Below are 19,895 nucleotides of genomic sequence, written 5' to 3'. Positions count from 1 at the left end.
TAAATCCTGGAGTTGGAATGTATTTACAATGGAATGCCACTGGTTGATCGGTTTATTTTAATAACGTTTGACCCGGTTTATTAAATCGGATACTTCCGAAAATTCTGCTTCTAACATTTAATGAAACAAATAAACGACTAGGCCCAATATTAGGCCCATCTTAATCACGTTACCTTTTTTTATTTATTTGGCAAAACCACATTAATTAAATAATCTTAAATCAACATATAAAATCTAAACTTACCAATCTCCAAATATTTAACTACAGAATTAGTTACTATACTTAAACGACATATTGGATTCAAATCTTCCTAAAATATCTCAAACTTAATTCGATCATCAATTTATATATTCTTCACGTTATATTCCAAAACCAATTCACCATTCTTTCAGTCTCATATTTCCGATTGTATCTCCTGCAATAATAAATGAGATTCATATATTAATAAACTTCCTTACACTAATCTACATTTTATTAGCAAAAAATTTCAAATTCTCACTTTTAGTAATTTTGTTTCTCCTAAAATTCTATTCTTAACAACCTAACAAAACTAATTTCCTAATCACAATTCCATATCTCCTAACTTTCTTCTCTTAACAAACTAATTAATTCAATCCCACGAAATCCTCATTCCAATATCAACCTACAAATCTAGAAAATTAATCAATTTCGTTATTCTATAAGCATAAAGATGGTATATTCCTAACAAACCTATTATATTGAAAGATATTATTCCACACGTTTTGGTTCATGTAACCTAATTCTTTTCCCTATATAAACTCTACTCCTAAGCTCCAATATCTCTCACAAACCTAAAAAGCTCTAAAACCCGATATTGAAAACTTTTACCTAAACGAAATGGCTTGCACTTTTGCTTTCCTCAACGACGTGCGTCCCTACAAGACTTCTTGGAGGGTCCAAGTCAAAATCTTGCACTCCTAGCGCCAGTATATGCAGAGTACTGGTGAAACACTAGAGATTATCATCTCTGATGAACAGGTGTTAGTCATATTAATCTCTATTTTATAATTATGTTCAAAACACTTCACTTATTCCCTACTAATACACAACTTTACCTATTATTATTTGCAGGGGAAAAAAATGCATGCAACAGTAAAGAAAGACTTCACTTATTCCCTACTAATACACAACTTTACCTTTATGTCTTACCAATTTCAATCTATATATTCGAATACAGACAATTACTAACTAATATGTTTTTTTTTTTTTGTTCATGGAGATCACACGTTACCAATCAATTCAATCAAGATGAAGAGAAGGACACAACAATATCAGAGAAAAGACAATTAGAATCATATTACGTTGCTATTTTACTCAAACAGTGATTGTTACTTTCAAATGAAGAGGTTATGACTCAGGTTTCAATTTTTATCTACAACATTCTTTTACAGTTTCTTCCCTATGTCACTTCAATGCTAAGTTTATTTCATAAAATAGTTTTACTGGTAGAGTAAATACGCACCTGGAACGAACCATCCTTGCTAATTCTTAAACTGCAGTTTTGGTCTGCATAAAATTATTAGCAATTAGCAACATATAACATGGATAAATATTGCAATGACGTGGAAAACTTTTTCTAAACAACATCTGCACAATTAGATAGAATATTGTATAACTGAGAATACTTATATTTATACTTTCTATTATAATAGTTAGGGATGATATTTTCATAAAAGACAGTTTTAGATACACAAATAGTTAATTCGTACGATGTAATTGTTAAGACTCAGTTTTGCAGAGACTCAGTTCTTCTGTCCCAACTTCAGAGACTTAATTTGAAGAGATTTTAAAAAAAATCATCAAATTAACATAATAACAAACAAGCCATGGACAATGAAACCGAACACTTCTAAGATCAGAAAAAGCAAACAATACTCTAACTGAATCAGACCTTTCACTTAATCCTAAAGAATAGAATGAAAAGCATACCGAAATAGTTTCAATCTTCCATTTTAAAAATCACAGATTATCCAGTCCAGAAAGACAGAGAACAAACCTTAGTAGCGCCTATTACGTCATGTCTTGCCTCTTAAAGTGTTGCCATTTGAATCTAATCTTCTCTTTATAATATCATGTTTCTGTAATTCACACATTGCACAAGCTTAAACATGTTTCAAACACAAAAATTGTCACTGGAGTAAGACAGTGAACAATTTCAAACATACCACGTCACAAAGCAGTTCTCCACTAATATCCATAGCATCAACACTAAGAATCGAACATGGTAGAGCAGGAAAACGTATATCGAACTACATCATCAATGAAAAGTTATAAACATGTTAATCATAAATTATCCCTTAACTTAGCTAATCGATTAAGGGATTCGTAGATAGAGAAACGGAAACGAAAAGTATAAATGAACATATCTGTTCTCTATTGGGATCGATTTAAAAAGTAAATAAGATAGATTTGCAGATTTTACCTTAGATCCATACATAGAATCGTTTGGATTTGGGGTTATGGACGATTTGTGATGAAATCTTCTATTCACAGCTCTAATCGAGAATAAAATTACAAGATTCAGGAATAAAACCAGATGGATTCGTCGATTAAAAAGAGAAAAGGAAACGAAGTATACGATTTAGTTCTCATGAGCCCTGATGTTGAAACGGTGGAATTCGTAGCAAACAACAGTGTAACATTGATCTATTCTTTGGAGCAGATGAAGCAATCGATTGAACTTTCAGCTCCTTATGACAACGATTTTGTGCATAGAGAAAGAAAATCTTAGGTTATCGAAGAAGAGTGAAAATTGGTGCCGACAACAAACTACACTTAATTATCTACTCACTGATGAAAAAAAAAAATAAATAAATAAATTATCTACTCACTTTCTTTTTTTACACAACAATATAATTACCAAATGTGTCTATAGGATAGTTATTTTTTTAAAGACCAACATACATTTTTTTTAATTCGTAAAAATTATATTAGAATTGGTTCAATTTAATAATCAAAGTTTATAACAAAATTAACTTAAAACTATATTTGGTATGAAATTCATAATTGTTCCCACTCATATTTTCAATGCACAACACAACTATATATATTCTAAAGTGATACATTATTTATTTTAGAAACAAACAAAATGATCAAACATAATAATACTTAACTTATATTACAAAATTTAATATATTTAATTAGAAACTATAATTTCTAAATTAAGAAAACAAAAAAAAAATTCTCTAACAAATCAATCGTTACTTACGGAATTATATGTTACCATTCCTATATTTTTCAACCGTAAACCTAAAAAAAAAATATATATATATATATATAGATATATGGATGGTACATTTAAAATATATAAATAAATATATTTTTCTCTATTAATAAACAAAATAATTTATATTTTAATTTTTAAAAAAAAATATAGCCCCGCGGTGTACCGCGGGTTCAAATCTAGTATATATACACAATTAGGACCCCGTTATTTTTAAAATATAATTACTTAATTTTTTTGTAACTATCTATATATAACAATATTTGAGAAGTATTTTTGCTGACGTGTCGGACTCTCGGCTCTTGTTGAGTCCTTGATTTTACGTAATTACTTAATTACCCTTAATGAAATCTAATTAATTTTGGAAAAATTAAATTGAATTTCGGAATTAACCAGGAAAAAATAATTTTGGAAACAATAAACATGATAATTAACCAAAAAAAAAAAAAGAACAACGAAGTACCAGTTAGGAAGCTTTAATTGAATTCATCGTGTTCTTCGTCGTGTGAATATAATTCTTCTAAACGAAGGCAAAACGTGAAATCCTAACATAAAGCATATATTCATAGCAATAACAGAGATCTAATAATTTAGTGATAGAATTTCACCTGTTGATCTGTCGAAGCAGAATAGTCAAGCTTCTCATAGTATCTTGCCCATGTTATGTCTTTAAGACTTCAATACTATCCTGCACCCTATAATTCTAACCAATGAAAAGAACAAATATTTATTACCTTGGATACAGAGTTGACGAAGAAACCTTAGATAAAAACTCGACGAAGAAACTTGTAAGTGTTAATGTATGATGAAGCTTCCATGAACGTGAATTCGTGATAATAATGAAGAAACGTGTGAATGGAGACGGTTGATGGGTTTTTTTTTTTTTTTTTTTTTTTTTCTTTTTTACCTTTTGTGTAAACAGATCTGTTTCATAATTTATCGGAAAGGAATTATACCAAAAAAAAAAATCGGAAAAGGAAAATATTTATTATAATATTGATATATTTAAGATGATAATGTCAAATATCCGAAAATTATTAATCGGAGCATTAATATAAACATAAAAGAATACTATTCTAACCTTACTCAAATTAATAAGATTTAGATATCCAAAATTAATCGTAAACGGCTATTAATTGTTAAACTAATTAAAATAAAGATCAAACGTACCGGAATAGATGAAATTTTTGGTATGATCGTCGTGTTCGTCGTCGTTTCAATCTAAATATTTGGAAAAAAAAACGAACAAAAAAAATAATATGTAGATCAATGAAAGAGAACCCACCAATTTAGAAACGGTTATCACGCCATCGTATTGTTCGTCGGATGATTATAAGTCTCTAATCCGGAGATTGACTTGAACCCTGACAAAAACATATATTCATAGCATAAAATCGTAAATAGAAGGTAGAAGACCACCTATTAATCGGTTGTAACCTTGTGCAAACTCGATTTAATTTTGACGAATGAAATGTTGGTGTGGTGTCAAAACTTTCTTGGGGAGACTCGAAGATGAGAGAGCTGAAGTCAGAGATAGGCAGAGAGGTTTACATGTGAATTAAGGTATGGAGTGCTAACGTGAACATGAACGTGAACGGTTATCACGCCATCGTATTGTTCGTCGGATGATTATAAGTCTCTAATCCGGAGATTGACTTGAACCCTGACAAAAACATATATTCATAGCATAAAATCGTAAATAGAAGGTAGAAGACCACCTATTAATCGGTTGTAACCTTGTGCAAACTCGATTTAATTTTGACGAATGAAATGTTGGTGTGGTGTCAAAACTTTCTTGGGGAGACTCGAAGATGAGAGAGCTGAAGTCAGAGATAGGCAGAGAGGTTTACATGTGAATTAAGGTATGGAGTGCTAACGTGAACATGAACGTGAACGGCGGTGATTTTTGCACATAATAGCAATTAGATCGAGTTTTGGAAAAAAATATGGATCAGCGTGACATGACGCATATGGATACCATGCATGTCTATCTATTGTAAATCAAAAATTATATTATTGTTCCGCCTTATTTTTGAAACAGAAAGGAATTTTCCCTTAAATTTTAATATATTTTATAAGATAGTATCAGATATAGTAGTAAATCTAAAATAGTTGTTATTATTCCATATTTTTACGGAAAAAAGTAAATATTATTTTAAATAAACATGGATAACAATGAATAAATGGCAGTTTTACAAATATTTATTATTATGATAGTGATTTGCTTATTAAAATATGTAAATTTTCTTTTCCTTTTTTGTATTTATCGTCGAAAAATTTAGAAACCCTAAATCATGCACCGCCTCCTATTCAATATAAATACCTTGCTCATGGTATTCAATTTCAGATCATAACTAACCCTTGTTTTTTTGTTCTTTTTTTTCAAACTTTTTTTTGCTTCTACCTAATTTTAATTTTTCTTTTTATTGTAGAGTGGATGTATGGAGGGGACGATGTGAACTGGTGTATGGAAAATTTGGACCTAATTCAATGAATAAACAGGTGATCTTATAGTTTATATGTACAAATTTGATTTTTTTTTTTTTTTGTATTTATGGTTTCACTATTTTCACCACTAATCAATTTTTATAATCAAAGAGTTTGGTTTCAACTTTTGAGAAGGTAATCATCGATGGTTTGGTATGTTTCTTTTTGTTGTAAAAAGATGAGGTACCTCCCGATTTTGTTGAGGTACATGTTCTTATTATTTTCAAATATGTCTTTTTTCATAAGAAACACTCAACTTTTGATAACACAGTTGCCACAAAGTCAGAAAGATGACTTATTTCAGGGATGAATCTTCAGAGGAGGCTAATTTTTGTCGTTAATACAATTTAAGTATTCCTCTCTTTAGATTAGGGATAACAAACTTGGCTGTTAAATTCAGGAATTACTCTTCGTTGCCAATCTCTCTCCCCAAACTAAAATATTACATATATGGAAGTAGTAACTTAAAGTTTTTAGTATCGAGGTCATTCTAAGGCACTGAGATTCGGACTTTGGTATGTATAGGATTCGTTTTCCATGCACTAAGATTTAATTATTGTTTAATTTATTGGTTTTTAGGTTTCTTTCCATGCTCTGATGCGTTTTCGGGTGTGCCAATGGAAGCTTGCATCACTCTTTACTCCAAGCGTAAGTATGCTCTGCATTAGCTTCTTCTGTTCCATTGGTTATTATGGGTTTTGACTTTTGAGAAATATACAACAATTTAAAACCAGGTTTTGTTGTTGATTGGTTCGGTTTGTATACCATATTTTGCTAAATACATATGACCATAAATAAGACCAAAGGAGCTGGGTTAGCTCCTTTGCCAGCTAGGTTGACTTCGTCTCCTCCCCGTCTTGCGGATTTCCGTTATTCAACGGGTATATTTGAGAAGTATACGGTACTAAAACCACAACCATTGATCTTACCTTGATCGGTTCTTCCCTAGGATTTATACATAAAAGTAAATTGTTTTGTTTAATAATTTTCCATTGCATGAACTTTCGAGACAACAAGTGGACAGGAGTGTAATGTCATCAAAAGTCAAATCAAACACTGTGAGGAACATAATAGACAACGTTGGCTTCTTTCGCAGCTGCTCAACGTTGTCTCTCCCGATGGTCCCAACACTCTCTTCTTCTTTTTTGTCAACATTCAAACGTTGTTTAAAATAAATAAAAATGTTTAACCTTAATCATCTTTCTAGATCTTTAAATGCCTAAAACTTCAACTTAATCAGTCAGCAATCCGTCACGTTAATGATTTTGAAAGGAAGACTTTTGTTTTGTTTCGGTTAGTTTTGTTTGTTTAGTATTTTAATCACAAGATAACTCTAATTTCCCATTAGAGTTGTGTTAATTGTGTTGATTATGATTTGGCGTTCCAATTCTGATATTATTTTTATGTTGTAAATCTTAAACTGTTACGTTATTGTTCTATCTTCCTATGTGAGAAAAAAGTAAAATGTTTTAAAATTTTGACATGGATAATAATATAATTGTAAATCTATAATAATTATATTATCATTTTATTTATATTTTTCAAAAAGAAATATATTTATCTTAATAGATTTAATATGATAATGTCAAATATAGTTATAAATCTAAAAGAGTTATGTTATTATTCCATCAATTTATGAGAAAAAAGCAAATATTCTCTTAAACTTTTAAATTAACGTGGATAATAATAAATAAATGATAATTTTACTAATATGATAATGATTCGGTTTTAATCTTACCAAAAAACAAATAATGATTCTGTTTTAAAAATATATAAATTTTCTTTGTTTAGTTGTAGATATTGTCATATAAAATTTTCTTAGATCCTCCACTGCCTTAATTTTATGTAAATACCTTGCTTGATATTTAATTTTGATTTGATATCATAACTAATCCTTGCTTTTTTTTTCGGCACTAACCATTGAATTTTTTATACTGCCATTTAATTCTTGCATAAAAAATAATAATTAATAGTAGTGTTTATTATGAATGCAGGTTTGTTTTCCATAAAAACTAGATTGGATTTATGGAAGCACGCCATTGTTTCCAGTGCGAAGAAACAAATGTCGTATCACTGCTGTTGTGGCTCTTTAGTACTTTCGTTTCTGTTTATGGCTTTGCTTCGGTTGTATGGTTAGTCATCAATCATTGATCTTCTCATTGTTTGAATATTGTTGCATAGGAAAAATCTTCCTTTTTTTATGAATCTTTCAAAAGTTGGGTCCATGCTATTCTCAGTGATTGATTACGTTTATTGAATATTTGTGTGCTTCCTCTGCTGATATTCTAATTCATGCTTTATTCGTCGTCTTTGATACACTCTGATTAACCATTGTGGACCTCTAGAGTCTAATTTGCAATATTAATGCAAGTCTCTTTAACTTACGGATTATGAAGAGCATCCTAAGATCGTTTAATTTGATTCAGGCTTTATGTGGCTAATGTTTGGTCTTGGATGTGAATTAGTCTATCATGTTTCTTGGAAGGTAGGAAGCAATCTTGATGTTTACCAAAATCCAATGTGCTCTTTTGTAGCTCAGTTTTGAAATATGTACTAATTATTGTAGAGGGAACCCGAAACAAAGAGACCATATGTATGATTTTATATGCGAAGAGAAGCTCCGAATTTGAAATCGTCTCCACTCCGGTGATATGTGGCCATGGTGTGAATGAGTCTGGAGCCATGGTTATTTCAGATTCGGACATAACCGTAATTGTTAAACTAATAAAAATAAGATCAAACGTACCGGATTGATGAGAATTTTTGGTGTTCTTCGTCATGTTCTTCGTCGTATGGATCTAACAAAACAAAAAAAAAATATATACCCCAGAATTTTTTTTTGTTTGTTAATAGAGAGAACCCACCAATTTTGTAGCGTTGATTGTGACATCGAATTGTTTGTCGGATGAATATAAGTCTCTAATCCGGAGACTGAAGTTGAACCCTAACAAAAACATATATTCATAGCATAAAATTCATAAATAAAAGGTAGAGCATCACATAGCTTTTTCTTCAAAGCCAACACATCTCTCTTTGTAGCCGAATTACTCTCCAGTTTGGTATATACTCAAATTTTCCAATGACTTCCTTCTCGAACCTGGAGCGTTTTTGCTTTGCCGGATATTTTTAGGATATGGCTCTTATGTATCTCTTGTGAGTCACTTGATATGTTGTTTAGGTAAAACTTTTGGTTTGAAAGAGAATGATCTACGACAAGCATAATCGGTTATTTGTTATATATGTGGCCATGTTCATATTGCTTTCTCCACAAGCAATTTTCCAGTTTTGTAGCATTCGATATTTAAATTTAAAAGCTTCAATACGTTGTATACATGTGTATGTATGTACATATATGAATTATTCTCAGTTGCACATAGTGGTTTCTAAGGGATAGATACTTGCTCTCTGTAACCCTCTCATTTTTAGTACCTATCTTCAGTGTTTACTTTGCTAAGAGCTTCTTGATAGGCATACATCTTTGCAATCTCAGATCAATATACTACAAATACATATACGATACAGTTAAGAAAATGATATTTCTCTTACAACTTTTTATATGGGTTTTATAAACAAGAGATCAACTGAAGGGTTACGCAGCGACCAATGGCGAAGGTAGAGACAAAGATACTACAATAGGGACGATAAATATGACACGATATATACAAAGGAGATGCCTGTTTCTATACCATTGAAATTTTACGTACATAACTACTTCAAAGAGCAAGATGACTTACTTGATAGGTAAGAGATATGGTAAGAGATTATATTTTTCAATTATTTGTTTCCAACTACGAAAAACTCCAGTGACATACAATCTAAAAGCATGAATATGTCATAAAATCAAGAATACAACAAAAACCAGGAAGATGGGCCCAAATTAAAGTCTGAAACTGGACGTGGGGAACCCACGGACAGTGGCGGTCGGAGCGTTACAAATATGAAAGAAACGAGGAAGCGTGAATATGTCATAAAACCAAGAGTACTACAAAACCAAGAAGATGTGCTCAAAGAACGAAACTGGACGTGGGAACCCACAGACAGTGGCGGTCGTGGCATTACAAATATGAAAGAAACGAGTAAGCATGAATATGTCATAAAATCAAGAGTACGACAAAACAAAGAAGATGGGCCTAAAGACCGAAACTGGACGTGGGGAGCCCACGGACAGTGGCGGTCGGGGCGTTGCTAATATGAAAGAAACGAGTAAGCATGAATATGTCATAAAATCAAGAGTACGACAAAACAAAGAAGATGGACCTAAAGACCGAGACTGGACGTGGGAACCCATGGACAGTGGCGGTCGGGGCGTTGCTAATATATTGTTGGTTTAAATATATAGATTTTTTATATTTAATTCTATTATATATATCAAGATATAAACACTAATAATTGTTTGTGATTCAAAAACACTATTAATTGTTGATTACTAATAATATATATCAAAAGTTATAGCGTTTTACCATAATTCTATATTAATGTCGTTATAAAAATTAGACTCTTGACAAAATTAATTCAATAAATATCCCTAACTTGATAACCCTAAATATTAATTATTAATTCTGGTCTTAATCAACATACAACCCCGCGCTGGACGCGGGGACCTCCCCTAGTAGATATATACACACAAATATATTGAAATATTTTAAGTATTTAAATAGATATTACTGACATAGTTTAAGTAATTTTAAGATTATATTTAAGTATTTAATACATAAATATGAAATATTGCAAATAGCATTTGTTTCTTTTTTTCAAAGATCCGTAGACTATGGACTGACACATACAATATTGATTATATTAAAATTATTTAATATTTTTTTCAACAATATATTAATTAATTAAATCATACATAGAGAAAAAATACTTACAAAAGAAACATAAGAAAGTAAAATTTTGGAGTATCAAGCTAAACAGTCAGTTTTTAGATTATTCATTTGATAAAAAAATTTAGACATATTGATGTTAATTATGTATTAAAATCACGTATATATATATATATATATATATATATATATATATATATTGTGTGATTTACATTGATTTTGAATCCCATTTAAAGTTTGGAATGCATTAATGCCCATAAACTGATTTATGATCATCCGTTTGGTATTATCAAAAGTCCAACCCAAAAAAAAAAAAACTCATCCAGAAAATTACTTTAATACTAATTCAAAATGATATCCATAAAAGTGTATCCACGATAGCATTCCTAGGAAAACTTTCAATCTTTCGTTTAAAGTAATGACTTTAATTTCTTTTACGTTTCTTAACCTAAAACGATTCAAAAAAACACTAAACTGAAGGAAATATTTATTTACTTGGCAACACAAAACAAATTTTGTTTTAAAACACAAGAATTTGAGTTAGGACCAATTCAAGAATCGAACTTTATCCAAGAATACGTCGATGTTCGACCAGCACTTTGCTCATGATTCATGACTCATGACTCAATATATTGATGACGATATTATCAACTAGGCAAATAAATATTGTAATCACGTGAAGGACCATGCGACATCGTCAATATTCATTTATCAACAAAAAGAAAAAGATGATATCACCAATATTCTTTTTATATATATATCCCTCTAATTAATACTAGTATATTTTTACATTAATAAAATAGTATTTTTGCAATTGTGAAGGCATTAATATAAAAATAATGCCGGCTTAAGAAAAGTTAAAGTGTGTTAATTTCTTAAACTTAAAATCACATTTTGAGGACTCAGTATAGAGCTTATCACTTTTGACCTGACTTTATCTTGACCTGAAGGCTGAAGCTACCAGGAAATTATATCTGAGCTATTGTTTCTTTTTTGACGGCTAAATGATTTGTTTGTATATCTTTTGTCCATCCTTTACAGGTCAAAAACATAATTAAAAGTTTAAAACGATGATATTTTAATGTTTCCTCTTGCATAAAAAGCATAGAAAATGACAAAGCTGAATCAGTTTATTGGTGGCTGCTTTGGGCTCACATTCAACATGTGCAAATAAGAAATCTGAGGGTCGACCTACCCTCATTCATATACGTAACGTAACAAAAGAATAATATTACTTGGGCTTAAATTAAGGGCAAGGCCTTGTTCCAAATTGGGCTTAAAGATGTTATAACATTTATGTTCCAAATACAGCAAAACTAGAATCTAAATGTATGCGATTTACTCTTTAACTTATATCAACGTCAATAATCATCATCTTAGTTAAAAACTCCTTCTTTCATGGTTTAGTTTATCAAATGTATATGCATTTGATTTATACGAGATCCCAAAGAGTACTTGTACCTAAGTCTATAATCAGGAAAAGGTGTGAACTACTGGATAAATCAAAAATTAATTGTAATGTTAAATGAATGATGACCCTCGTATTATTGGTGCAGATAATCAAGAGGTAGCGTTCTTTAGTTACTGTTCAGACCTGGTGAAGATAGTGTCTTCTCCAACCGAATGGCCGGCATTTTCAGTGTATTTGGAGGAATTTCAGAGCGACAAGGAGGAGTTTTCATCTTTTTCTTTATCTTTATTTTCTCGTAGGGCTAATGTTAAGGCGGATAACCTGGCACGAAAAGTTCGTACAGAACCGCTTCATATCACCTATGTAAACAACATTCCTCAGGAATGGCTCTTTTGAGCTCTAATTAATTGCGGATGACAAAAAAAAAAAAGATGACCCTCGTATTTTTTTCGTTTACTCTTTTTAAAAACACAATAACCTCATAAATACAAGAGAAATTGTTAAAACTTAAAAATGCCCCTTTTTCAATATCCCTTTTCAAAAATTCCCCCTTTGAGAGTCCATTTTTAAGTTTGCCCTCTTTTAATTTTTAATGACCATTTTACCTTTATTTGAAACAAAATTAGGTCTACAAAATACAAAATATTTTTTGGCGGGAAAAGTGATCCCGCAATTTTCCCGCCAAAACACTTGTAAAACCTTTAAAACACCTTGTAAAATTTTTCCCGCCAAAAAATTTTTTTGCGGGAAAAGTGATTCCGCAATTATTTTGGCAAAATTTTTTTGGCGGGAAAATTTTTGGCGAGAAAAAATTACAAGGTATTTTAAAGGTTTTACAGAGTATTTATAAGTGTTTTGTAAGGTTTTACAATGTATTTTAAAAGGTTTTACAAGGTACTTATAAGGTTTTATAAGGTATTTATAACTTGTAAAACCTTATAAAAAAACTTGTAAAACCTTATAAAATAGCTTATAAAATCTTATAATATCTTATAAATACCTTATAAATACGTTGTAAAACCTTTTGAAATACATTGTAAAACCTTATAAATACCCTGTAAAAAACCTTTAAAATACCTTGTAAATTTTTCCCGCCAAAAATTTAGCGCCAACAAAATTGCAGAATCACTTTTCCCGCAAAAAAAAACTTTTGGCGGGAAAAAATTTTACGGAAAAATTTTACAAGGTTTAAAGGTTTTACAAGTTTTTACAAAATAAAATTTGTAATTTTGATGTGTGCACATTCTCATGTTTTCTTATTTATTTGTGATATCTTTTATTAAAAGAAGGGTAATTTAGTCATTTTGTACATAAAAATGGATATTTTAAAAAATCGACAGCCAAAAGGGGCATTTTTGAAAAGGGGTATTGAAAAAGGGGCATTTTTGTGAGTCTCCCTAAATACAATTCTCATATGAAAGTCGTCACAAACAAATACAGTAAAACCTCTATAAATTAATATTGTTGGGACCATGATATTTTATTAATTTATAGTGATATTAATTTATCTATAAATTAATATTTATTAATTTATAGTGTAAATTAATATTTATTAATTTATAAAGAGATATGTTTTAATTCTTAAAATTTTAGAAATAAATGAATTTATAAATTTTGTAGTTCTCGACTTGAAATTTTAATAGTTTAAAAAAACTTTTTCGAAAATAAATTAGACAATAAAATTACAAAGACTATAGATGAATTTATTTATACAAACGATATACGTAAATTCAAATTAATGATTAATGATCTCAATTGTCGTATTTTAACAGTTATAAGACTATCGTAATGAAAATGATGCATATTCAAAAATTAAAAACTTACAGAAAATCTTGACTATTTTATGATACAGTTATAGAGTATACTACACCACTATAATTTAAAACCACAATAGACCAATTGTTTTATTCAATAAAAGTTAGACATATGTTCTAACCAAAATTCAATTTAATAAAAAAACAAATAAAAGCATACCTTAGTATAACAACTAATATATATATATATATATATATATATATATATATATATGATTATTAATTTAGGATATTAATGGGACCATAGATTTACATAGAGATTCTAAAAAAATTATTATCTTATTATCTTATCTAATTTTGTCAAAATTTACATTGGTCGGACTTGAGACCGGACAATTTTATTAATTTATCGAGTATTAATTTATAGAGGTTCTACTGTACAAGCTACTATTGATTTCCCAAAGTTGTTCCTTCTCTTTGTCCACTCGAAGACTCATATTTCTGTGTTCCTCTTTGGGGATAATAAGGCCACTTGTGTTATGGGCTTCGGGGATTTTTATGTTCGGCCTTTCGAGGACCTTTAGAGTGCCTTAGTTCCTCACGAGTCACGTGAACACTTTTTCGTCTTGAACTCAAAACTCAAAAGTATCAAATACACACTTCACACTACTATTGGTCATAGTTTTTTCGTATTTGAAACTACAAAATGTAAGTAATATATGCGATAAGTTTATTATCCTCGGCTAGAAATCAATTAAAAAGCTAGCTAGTGTCTAATCTGGATATCTGTTTTCTCTCAAAATATATTAAGACTTTTAAGAGATTTAGCAAAGACAGTACCACACTTATCGATGGTATATCTAAATAATTGTGTTGTTATTAATTACCGTCCTAATGTGTTAAAAAACAGTGCACGTAGGAGAATTGGGCACGAAGCCATGAATGGGACACAGAAAGGATCAAAATAGTCATCATGAGTCTGCCATAACAAAGTTAAGTAATTTCCAACACGAAACGAGATTGAATACGACTTCTCTCTACCAAAAACAAATCTCCCAAGTGAATATTGTGAGCCATTAACTTGTTTTCAATATTTTGAGACAAGTTTCTTATTTTTTACGTGACCCACTTGGCCTTGGCCAATCAGAAAAAGACAATGAAGACGTGTGTCGTCTGTGTGTGATGAAGGAGGCCACGTCAACAATTTACTTGCACTTTTTCGACTAGACGTGGCCTCTCACTGATCTCAACCTCACTTTCCTCTCATTTTTCAAATTTTCATGGCTACGTGTTTTTGTGTTTAGCGTTCAACTCAATTCCGATATACTATATTTTCTTTTTTTCACATTTCCAACGATTTCATGAGAAATAATTCGATTTACAAATTTATTTGTATAACCTTTTTTTTTTTTTTTTGGCAAACTTTTGTATAACCTTAATTTGTTACACTATAGATGGAAAAAAATCTCATAAGTTTGAAAACATTTTTTTTGAGGAAACTTTTTCTTCCCAAAAGAGTAAAAAGTTTCAATTCAAATTTTCTTTTCTTTGATAGATTTGTTTCTACTTATTACTCTACTACACACCACAAAAACAAAAACAAAATACGTAATCATAGTATCCCATAAATCACTAAAGATAAATAAAATTCAGAAAATACTGGACCTATCATTTACCTTCACCAACTCTATAAATAAAGAGATAATTAATCCTAAGTTACACAACAAACCAGCTCAATCTCACTTCTCAAGTCTTAAGTTTATTCATTTCTCTCGCTTCTTCATTCTTCTTCGATCTTCGGTGTTTAAAAACCCTAATCAGAAATGGCAACGGCGTCGTTTAACATGCAGTCAGTTTTCGCCGCTCCTTCCGGTGTATTGAAATCATCACGTAACATCAGAAACACAAACCAACTCCTCTTCAAGAGGAATGCTCCGGTGGGAGTCAGATGCATGGCTCAGGTATATATATATATATACTACCTCATAGTCCTTCCACTTCCATACGTTACTTATTTGACTTTTAATCCTGACCGTTCCTTACGTTGACTAATTTTTTAGGGCGATCCTATCAAGGAAGATCCTTCTGTGCCCTCGACCTCGACTTCGGCTACTCCGCCGCAAATGCCACCGTCTCCTCCTCCACCAGTTAGCAAGCCTAAGGTATATATGATCTAATGATCAAAGTCATGTTGTTGTTGATAAAAACTAGATTTGTGAATTGAATAATTTGTTTATTGTTTAGGTGAGTACGAAGTTTGGAGATTTACTAGCGTTTAGCGGTCCAGCACCTGAGAGGATCAACGGGAGACTAGCAATGGTTGGATTCGTGGCGGCCATCGCCGTGGAGTTGTCAAAGGGAGAAAACGTGTTTGCTCAGATCTCCAACGGTGGCGTTGGGTGGTTTCTAGGCACAACGGCGTTGCTGACGTTGGCATCGATGGTTCCGTTGTTCAAGGGAATAAGGGCAGAGTCAAAGTCAAAAGGGTTCATGACTTCAGACGCCGAGCTATGGAACGGTCGGTTCGCTATGATTGGTCTCGTTGCGTTGGCCTTCACTGAGTACGTCACTGGTGGGACTCTCGTCTAAGGTTTTTGTTTTGCTAGTTTAAGGAAAAATTTGGAGAGAATGATATTGATATGTAACGCATAGTTTGATACTTTGATTAAATACTATGAGTTTTACAAGCTGTGTCAACAATCAACATGAATCAAAAATTATTTATTGGTTACCTACCTGAAAAAGTACTTCAACAGTTTTTCTTATATGATAATGTGAATGAAGAAGAAGAAAAAATAATTTTTAGCCTCTATCCACAAAGCTTGAGCGTTTTTGCAATCTTTTGAAATAAAGCCAGAGCCAAGAATAATTAATTATGCGCTCCCTTGTTATTATCGACCAATAGAGTCATCATGTGTCAGCCATAATGAAAGTTAAGTAACTTCCAAGACGAAACGAAATTGAATTCGACTCCTCTCTACCAAAAACAAATCACCTCATCTCAATTCAAGCCCATGGGTTAGCAGTCTGATCAAAGCCTAATCAAAGCGTCGATGATTCCCAAGAACAAAAAGAAAAAAGAAAAAAAGAATTAATGAACAAACAAAAAAACACTTAAAAAGAGGAAAGATCTGGCCACCACAAGGCTACGCTCGATGAATTATTGAATACAATCGGAAATATTTGTGAAAGTAAAATAAAAATTAAAAATCAAGAGGATTAGTGGCTTAATTGAAATCTTTCTGTGTGCCCAAAAAAAAAAAAATATATTGAAATATTTCTTATACGACGTCGTTTTGAGAGTAGCATCTTTTCGTTAAAATTTATGTGGGAGACTGAAACAAGACAGAGAAAAGAGAATCTCCGAGGAAAACAAAAGTTGATGGCGACATCTAAGCTTCAAGCTCTCTGGAATCACCCGGCAGGACCAAAGACGAGTGAGTCAACTCGGTTTCTGCTCACATTGTTTCATTAATAATTACTCTTTCTTCAGTTTCCTTTTTTTTTTTTTCCTTTTAAGTGATGAGACTTGAAAATCCAATTTGGATGTCTTGAGTCTTGACCAATCTATTTATGAATCAAAGACTGTAGTGAAACGTTACTATTGGAAAATGTTAGCAATGCTTAGAACATATCACTTTAAATCCTCTAATAAAGAATGGATTCTAATTGTAAAAAGTTTGACTCTCTTTTTTTCTCTAATTGAATCAGTTCATTTCTGGGCTCCAACATTTAAATGGGGTATAAGCATTGCTAACATTGCAGATTTCCAAAAACCTCCAGAAAATATTTCATACCTTCAGCAAATTGGTAAATTACTACTACTCTTGCTGTTACAGTATCTCTAATCTTCTTAATTATTACATTTTTTTAAATTTTATCTATAATTACTGTATTAGCTGTGACATGCACTGGAATGATTTGGTGTCGTTGCAGCACTGTAATTACTCCTGTAAGTTTTGTTTACTTCTCCTTAGTGGGATTATTATTATATATTCTGTTATCTTGTTTGTCTGAGTTTTAGTTTTTGTAATGATTTTGTGATTGGATGGATATTCTTGGTTTTGGTTTATCTGATTTTTTGTTGATTTTGACTTTTGTTTTTACAGAAAAACTGGAACCTGTTTAGTGTTAATGTTGCTATGGCAGCTACAGGGATATACCAACTTGCTCGCAAAATAAAGTGAGATCAAACCCACTTTTTTTGCTTGTGTTTACTTTACATGAGAAAACAAGAATCACATTTTTAACATAGTAACAAATTCCGGTTACTAGAAAACATTTTTTTGCTAAGAATTGAAACGCAAACGTCAAATGGAAACGCAATCAAAAGGTTTTGTTTGGCGTTTACAATCAACAAAGGAATTTTGCTTAAGATGTTTAAAGTTGTGATGATTCACTTAGAACTTTAGAAGTATATCTGTATATGCTATATACTTGGTTTTTATGATGTTGTCTATGATTTTATCTTTTTGATACATGGATGAAATGCTTATTAATTTATTATCCATTTTTTATAGGTATGATTATGTATCTGAAGCTGAGGCTGCTGTTGAAATTGAATGATGATGATGATGATGAAAAAGATGAAACATTTGAGATGATAATGTTGTTCATTAGTACTGTCTTGTTACTAGACCTCTCTTTTTCAGCATATGCCAATGTTTTATTTTTTTTGTTAGATAGTGATGGTACATTTACATGCTTGCTAAAGATGTATTATTTGGGACGGGAAAAGGGCCTATTTCCACCCCTACTATTTAGACGGTTCCGTTTTCTACCCACACAACGAGTTGGTGCTTATTTCAATAGTTTTCGTAACAAATTTCAAATTAACTACCCATACTCTGTGTTTATAGTTGAATTCAACATTGACTCACACGGACGTTAGTCAACCGTTAAAATAGTAGAGTCGGATGACACGGTGACAATTCAAAAGAGGGAAAAGGTCCTATTTCCACCTTTACTATTTGAACGGTTCCTTTTTCTATCCACACAACGAATTGGTGCCTATTTCAACAGTTTTTGGAACAAATTTCAAATTAAGCAGAATATCGAGCTATGGGAATGCTCACTGCTGAGCTCTTGTGGATCAAAGGTTTGTTGACGGATCTTGGAGTTGTGATGACACGTCCAATGAGCGTGTTTTGTGATAGTCAAGCTGCGATCCATATTAGTGCTAATCCGGTATTCCATGAGAGGACTAAACATGTTGAGGTTGATTGTCATATTGTGCGGGATGAGATTGTTAAGGGTACTATTTCAACGCAACATGTTTCGACTCATGCACAGATATCAGGCCTATGATTAGAATCGGATCAGGCCTTTGATTATGGGCTTTATTAGGTTTAATATTTATGTAATTAGGGTTAGTGTTCCCTAACTAGTATATATATGTATGTAGCCATCTTATATCAATAACACAGATTTTCCAGCATCGTTTTGTGTAATTATGACAACTTTATATTCAGGATTTTATTTAGATTTCGGTGATAAAAGATAAATCTAGCAGCACTAACATTAAATACATTCTACTAGAATGAAACACCAATAAAAATAATATCAACACCATCAAGTGTTTAGATATTCATCTCTTAATCCTTTATCAAAAAAAAAATGTCTTATATATAATTCGCAAAGATCTACTCTATATTCAGATTTAATATATAGTGACACTGAATTACAATGTATATATGATATATATTTAAAGCATAATTTAGATCTTGGTAAATTGGTAACTAGATCTCATATAACTTATATAGTTCATGGCTAATGTCAATTATTCAAGATAATTCAAAAACCTAGCAGATCAAAAACAGATCTGTATATATTTAAAGGAAATTTTCAACTTTACCATTAAAAAACAGAGCGGACCAATTATTATTTTTTTGTTATTCCATATCGGACCGAGATATGAATATTAGAATATGGGCTTCCAACTCAAAACCAATTGGCAATGAGTGGAGATGCCCATATATCTTATATACTAGTCAAGATTCCTTGTCCTTTCCAATGTGGGATAATATTATCCCTAATACGCCCTCTCGAGATGATGGCTCTAGCCATTGATCTCGGTATGCTCGGGCATGGACCGGCGGGCCAACTATTGGGCCGGGCCGATGGTGGATTGGATTAGGACATGTACGGATCGAGCTCTGATACCATATTAGAATAT

The 19,895-nt window shown here is 31.4% G+C and overlaps 2 protein-coding genes and 1 long non-coding RNA gene across 5 annotated transcripts; 2 read left to right on the top strand and 1 right to left on the bottom strand.

The window, feature by feature from the left end:
* Nucleotides 1–201: 201 nt before the first annotated feature.
* Nucleotides 202–2,786, bottom strand: LOC9306366. Of its 3 annotated transcripts, none has more exons than XR_002330245.1 (7): nt 2,601–2,786; nt 2,445–2,517; nt 2,188–2,271; nt 2,019–2,100; nt 1,485–1,528; nt 851–989; nt 202–416 (listed from the first exon to the last, which is right to left on the bottom strand). It is a non-coding gene; the product is annotated as an uncharacterized LOC9306366 (long non-coding RNA). The 3 variants fall into 3 exon arrangements; XR_002330246.1 differs by having other exon boundaries at nt 851–962; XR_002330247.1 differs by having other exon boundaries at nt 851–939.
* A 12,591-nt stretch (nt 2,787–15,377) lies between these two features.
* Nucleotides 15,378–16,464, top strand: LOC110226970 (early light-induced protein 2, chloroplastic). The gene is made up of 3 exons (XM_021020069.1): nt 15,378–15,681; nt 15,781–15,882; nt 15,965–16,464. The coding sequence occupies exons 1-3, from the start codon at nt 15,544–15,546 to the stop codon at nt 16,307–16,309; spliced, it is 585 nt and encodes a 194-aa protein (XP_020875728.1). The 5' UTR covers nt 15,378–15,543; the 3' UTR covers nt 16,310–16,464.
* Nucleotides 16,465–16,728: 264 nt separating this feature from the next.
* LOC9306364 (mitochondrial pyruvate carrier 2) lies at nt 16,729–18,472 on the top strand. The gene is made up of 5 exons (XM_021020070.1): nt 16,729–17,157; nt 17,432–17,530; nt 17,620–17,672; nt 17,830–17,903; nt 18,241–18,472. Exons 1-5 carry the CDS (start codon nt 17,046–17,048, stop codon nt 18,284–18,286), a joined length of 384 nt encoding a protein of 127 aa, XP_020875729.1. The 5' UTR covers nt 16,729–17,045; the 3' UTR covers nt 18,287–18,472.
* The last annotated feature ends 1,423 nt before the right edge of the window (nt 18,473–19,895 follow it).

Source organism: Arabidopsis lyrata (assembly GCF_000004255.2).
Source record: "Arabidopsis lyrata subsp. lyrata unplaced genomic scaffold ARALYscaffold_7, whole genome shotgun sequence".
In the NCBI taxonomy this organism is placed as follows: domain Eukaryota; kingdom Viridiplantae; phylum Streptophyta; class Magnoliopsida; order Brassicales; family Brassicaceae; genus Arabidopsis; species Arabidopsis lyrata.
This window is presented reverse-complemented; position numbering and strand designations above follow the sequence as displayed.